Source organism: Capsicum annuum, chromosome 9 (assembly GCF_002878395.1).
Source record: "Capsicum annuum cultivar UCD-10X-F1 chromosome 9, UCD10Xv1.1, whole genome shotgun sequence".
Taxonomy (NCBI): domain Eukaryota; kingdom Viridiplantae; phylum Streptophyta; class Magnoliopsida; order Solanales; family Solanaceae; genus Capsicum; species Capsicum annuum.
In genome coordinates, this window is record NC_061119.1 from 41,071,285 (window position 1) to 41,077,179 (window position 5,895).

General features: G+C 34.2%; 1 protein-coding gene across 1 annotated transcript; it reads left to right on the top strand.

Moving 5' to 3' along the window:
* The first annotated feature begins 242 nt into the window (after window positions 1-242).
* Window positions 243-1,971, top strand: LOC107842131 (protein MIZU-KUSSEI 1). The gene has a single exon (XM_016685902.2). The coding sequence runs from the start codon at window positions 723-725 to the stop codon at window positions 1,509-1,511; it is 789 nt and encodes a 262-aa protein (XP_016541388.1). The 5' UTR covers window positions 243-722; the 3' UTR covers window positions 1,512-1,971.
* The last annotated feature ends 3,924 nt before the right edge of the window (window positions 1,972-5,895 follow it).

Below are 5,895 nucleotides of genomic sequence, written 5' to 3' on the forward strand. Positions count from 1 at the left end.
CTTGATTTAGTGCAGACACTCAATCTACTACTAAAATGTGGCAAGCTGAATGAGATTTTCTACTATTCCTTTTGTCCAATTTGCATGGTCCTTTTGAATTTCGATAGTAAGATGTATTTAAGTTAATTGTGAATTCGGACATGAAATTATTAAATTTTTTGAAATAAATGTACATATTTGGAAGCTACACAAATAACACTACAAGTCACAAGTAATTTACTAATAAAAAATTTATACAACATGAAAAAATTACTATAACAAAATAATTTGTTTGAATCTCGAAATTCAAAACGTGTCACATAAATTGAAACTAACAAATTATAAACTTTTTTTGCAATTCGAAACTCTTGATTCGAGTCATTTTCCTTTTAATGAATGAACAAGACACACTATGCAAATTCAAATTAAGCAAACTAATCAGTTTCAAAAAGCGGTTAAAAAAAAAGAGAGAAATTGGACTCACTCGCCCACTCAATTCTTCCCCTTTCTTCAATATAACGGCTAACATCTATTTCCCGCTCTTTCCCATTTCCCCCTCATAACTATTTCTTCATACACTATAAATATATACTCCTCTACGCTTCAATACCCATTCAAAAAAAAAAAATACTAAAAGAAATCCTCTACACAAAAAATACACAAAATACTATTTCCCTTTCTCCTCCTTCTTCGTTTTCGTCTTCTTCATTTCTCTGCAAAATTCTTGAAAACCCGAAGCAAAAATGCCGAAAATCGACGCACTCCGTCGATTTCTCCTGCCGTGTTTCACCTCCACACCAACATCCCCAACACCACACCCACCCACCCTCACCATCAAACGCCTCAGCACTTCTCTCCGCGACGATCTCATCGACTCGAAACCCGAAAAGAAATCATCATCATTATCAGATGATCAAGAAGATGATTCATACCCCACCACCCCAATCACCATCACCAGCACTACCACCACCGCCACGTCCCTCTCAGCTCCACCGCGCTCTTCCAAAACAATGGTAATCGGAACAATCTTCGGCCAACGCCGCGGTGGACACGTCTGGTTCTGCGTACAACATGATCGTCTCAACACGAAGCCTTCCCTTCTTCTAGAACTTTCCATCCCGACAACAACTCTCATTCAAGAAATGCAATGTGGGTTAGTCCGACTCGCTCTCGAATCCAATCCCGGGTCGGGTCCCGGTTCAGATCCGGAATTGACCCGGGTCCATCTTCATTCAATTCCTATGTGGACTCTTTTCTGTAATGGGCGTAAAATCGGGTTTGCGGTTCTGAGACGGGCGACCCAATCGACCCGAATAATACTGAAGACAATGCAGTCAATGACAGTCGGGGCGGGTGTAATTCCGAAGCCTTCGGATTCGAGTTTGGGTACAGCGTCCGAAGAAGTGTTGTATATGAGAGCTAACTATGAGTGTATTATTGGAGGAGCGGATTCGGAGTCTTTTCATTTGATTAACCCAGATGAGGAGGGTCCGGGTCAAGAATTCAGTATCTTTTTGCTTCGATCCAAGTGAAAAAGGAAAGTCATGAAATGAAATTCAAGTTTCTTGAAAATCAGAAAATATTTGGGTTTTCTGACTTTTTGGAAAAAACAATTTTGGTCAAAAGGATGAGTGAAGAAAACAAAAGGGGTTTTCTTGTGAAAGTTCAAGTTCCCATATTTGAGGATTTCTTTTTTTTTTTTTTTGGCTAACAGCTTTTTGAAAAGAAAGCTAGTTTTTAATTATTGCTTTTTAGCCTTTTTCAAGATTAGCTTAGCTTAATCTAGTTTAGGACTATTCTTTCTTTCATTTTCTGGAAGTCTATGGGGCATATGAGAATCCTTAGGAGTATAAGAAATGTTAGCAATGTATGAAAAAAGAGTTAGTAGTATTTTCCTTTTTCTGAAGTTTTGGCATAGGAGTATATTCTCTTCTGTATGATATTAATTCCAAATTCCAATGTGATAGAAGAAATGAGTTCCTTCTTTTGCTACATATTGTTCTTTATTATTATTAGTATATGTGTTTCTTTGCACACATATGAATCTGCGCTTTATGTTATTTGCTGAATATTGCAAGATACTCCCTCCGTTCCATTTTACCTATCCTAAATTGGAATGATATATCTATTAAGAAAGAAAACAATGATTGGTAATATAACTTTTTCATTTTGCCCTCTTAATTGTCTTGTTGTTAGTTTCAATATTGATGGATAACTAATACCAAAATATCATTTATATTCTTAATGGTGTACTCTTAATGGTACTCCTCTTTACAACATTTTTCAAGAATGCTAATAATAAGGAGTAATCAATTACACTAAGGGTATAATGAGAAAAAATATTGTCTTGTCTTGATAAGTAAAAAAGGACAAGTAAAACGGGACAACAAATTAGAAAATTTGGGATGAGTAAAATGAAACGGAGGAAGTAATTTATAATTTGTGTTGCGTGGATTCCTCATAATTGTTCTGAAAAATTATTTACTCCTCCGTTTCATATTAGTTGGCTCCTATGGACATGCTACATCCATTAAGAAAATATCAATTAAGAGGTTTATTTTATCAAATTAGCCATATTAATTATGCTTTGAAAATATAAATGAGTAAATATACCTTGTTTAGTCATTTTATGTTAAGGGTAGTATTAGAAGAACATGATAAAATTCTCTTGATTTCATCAAAGAAACAACTAAATTGAAATAAATATTTTTAGAAAAAAGATCAACTAAAAAGAAACGGAGAAAATAGTACTCCCTCCATCCTAAATTATGTGTCACCATTTTCTTTTTAATCCGTCCCAAAATAAGTGTCGCCTTCCTTTATTAGGCAATTTTTTAAAGACACAATTACTCTTTTACCTTATTGGTCCTATTTAATTAAAAAAAAGATATTGATACATTTTTTGATAAAGAATAATTTGATAAACTTTACCAAATTTTCTCTTTCCTCTTAAACTCCGTATTCGATCAAATCGCGACATATAAAATAGGAGTGAGGGAGTATATTTTATGGTATCTTTAAAGTAGAAAGAGGAGGATAGAATTTGAAGAAGAGGCTATACTAGGAGTCTAGGACAAATCTGTAAGAATTTCATGGTCTACATATCCTACTTGTCTCATTCCAAAAGTTGATAAACATGATATTTTTCTGTGGGCAGAATTAAAATTTTCATTACAGAAATAAATATAATTTTGAAAAAAAAGAAATAACATATGGTATGTATAAAAAATGTATTGAACCTAGAATTAATTATAAAATGTATAAAAAATTTAAAAGAAATAACAGTGTAAATTTCCCGGCAGGAAAGATCTAGAATTTGAATTAATTATATGAGTTTAATTTTTAAGATTTTTAGTATTGAACCTGTTATATCTTTAAACTTATGGGTTCATATGCTACTTTTTATAATTTTAACAAATTCTTACGCATACATTTTTAGTCTAATCGAAATACAAGATTCAAATGAATTCAATACCACAACAATGGATCCGGCCCTGCTGATACCATCAGCAATACAAAAATGTACTTTTTTCATTGGTCAAACCGATCGATAGGACCTTAAACTTGTATCGAAAATTCACTTAGACCCCTAAACTAAGGCATGTACCTATCAAACCCCTAAACCCCCCAAATTTTTGTTCTAATTGGGTATTTTTTACCTAATCAGCAAAATGAATATAGAGAGTGTGTTACACTCGCGTGACGTGGCAAAAAAAATATATGTAAAATTGTTGATTTTTTTATTTTTCTATTTATATTTAATAAATTTTTAAATTAAAAAAAAAAAAGAAAAAATGCACCCCCACCCCCAATCATTATCTTCTTCACCCCACCCCACCCCCCAATCATCTCCTTATTCACCCCACCCTACCCCCCTCTGTCGTCTTTCCTCACACACACATACATCATCTTTACCACCCTCCTCCCCCACCCCCACCCCCAATCGTCTTCACCCTCACCCCCACATGTCATCTTCACACTACCCCTCTCTCGGCGTTTCACAGTTCTCTCACACACAAACACACACATTCACTCACACGAACACATAGTTCACACATGCACGAGAGCAGCAATGCAGTCAACATTTTTCAGCGAGATTCGTCGAAAAATCAACTCCAAAATCACACGCAAACACACATTCACTCTCACACACACAGTTCACTCACAAACACACACATTCACTCACACACACAGTTCACACACACGAGAGCAGCAACACAGTCAATATTTTTCGACGAGTCAACTTTAAAAAAGAAAGATTTTTTTTTTTTAAATCTTTGATATTGTTGATAATGGTGAAAAATGGTTACTCATTGTGTGCTTAATGGAGTTTCTCCATTTTTTGATGTTCTCTTTAATGGTGAAGATTGATTAATGATTTTATTGTTGTTCATGGAGTTATTAATTTTCAACTGATTTGATGGATTTTGTTGTCTCGAAATAATGAAGATTGACAAGGATTTTGTTGTTGTGCTTAATGAAGCTTCAATTCTTCAAATCTTGTTCACTGATAATCGTTGTGGGGGTGGGGGAGGGGAAGGGGTAGGTATTTCTGAAGAAGATGATGATTGTGGGGTGGGGGTGGGGGAACTTTTCTTTTTTCTAAAAAAAAATTAAAATATTAAAATAATTAAAAATTATATTAATAAAATAATTTAAATATAAATTTTTTAATATAAAAGGTAAAATATTATTTAATTTACTGTTCACGCGCCCAAACACTTTCCTTGCCAAATCATCATTTTGTGCCTGATAGGTATCAATTTTAGCACTTAAGGTGCTTGATAAGTACAAGCCTTAGTTGAGGGGTTTAATTGAATTTTCAGGACAAGTTTGAGATCCTATCGATGGATTTGGCCTTTTCCATTTCTAACATTCAATTACATGATTCTTTTGCTGGGTCTATCGGAAACAACCTCTCTACTTCTTTGGAGGTAGCGGTATGAATTGCGTACATCTTATCATCCCCAGACCCCATTTTATGAGATTACACTGAGTTTGTTGTTGTGAATTACATGATTCTTTTGACTAGATTCCTTTCTAGGACCAACCATGAATTTGCTCAAAACAGTCTAGATTGCATGTAGTACTGGAGTACTTTAAGTATGCGAAAGCCAAATACTGCAGACAATTGAAATTTGCACTTTATAGGGTTGGCCAACTTTGCCGAGAGTCTATCGGAACAACCTCTCTATTTAACAAAGTAAGATTAAAACCTGAATACATCTTATCCTCCTTGATTAAACTCCACTTATAAGATTAGATAGGATATATATTTATAGAATTGGCCTATCTTATCTTCCTTGATTAAACTCCACTTATAAGATTAGATAGGATATATATTTATAGAATTGGCCTATTCTCGCATTATTTATAGATTAAACTCCACTACTAGTTGATTCTTTTCTCAACTCAAAAGCATTATAACTACTCTGAATGTTAGGAGAAAAAAGAGAATGTAGCTTGAGCAAACTAAAGCGACAAATGAAATTTGACTTATCCGAATGATAACGACTTAAAGCTAAGCCTATCATGACCATGACAACCTCGATCCTTGATCAATATGGAGGATCGGAGCATCTCAAAGTATAGGACAAAGGATTAAGCAGTTTGACTATAGTTTTTCTTTTGACCTACACTACTTAAGCTTTTGAAGGCTCTGATTGGAACATTAGGAATCTGGAAATGAGCTTTTCTTGCTATATGGTCAATAGTGTCATCAAGTGGCTGCCTTCCATATGTGTCACTTCCCTATTTTGGTTTACTTGACATGTGTATTTTATTTTTATTCGGTGTCTGATATCTATATTGGAGTCTGATCAAATTTGAATTCGCATAAAAAAGTCTTACACTATGGAATAAAACGCTTCCTAACAAATATTACTTTGTATCCAAGAAGACTCAAACCCAAGATCT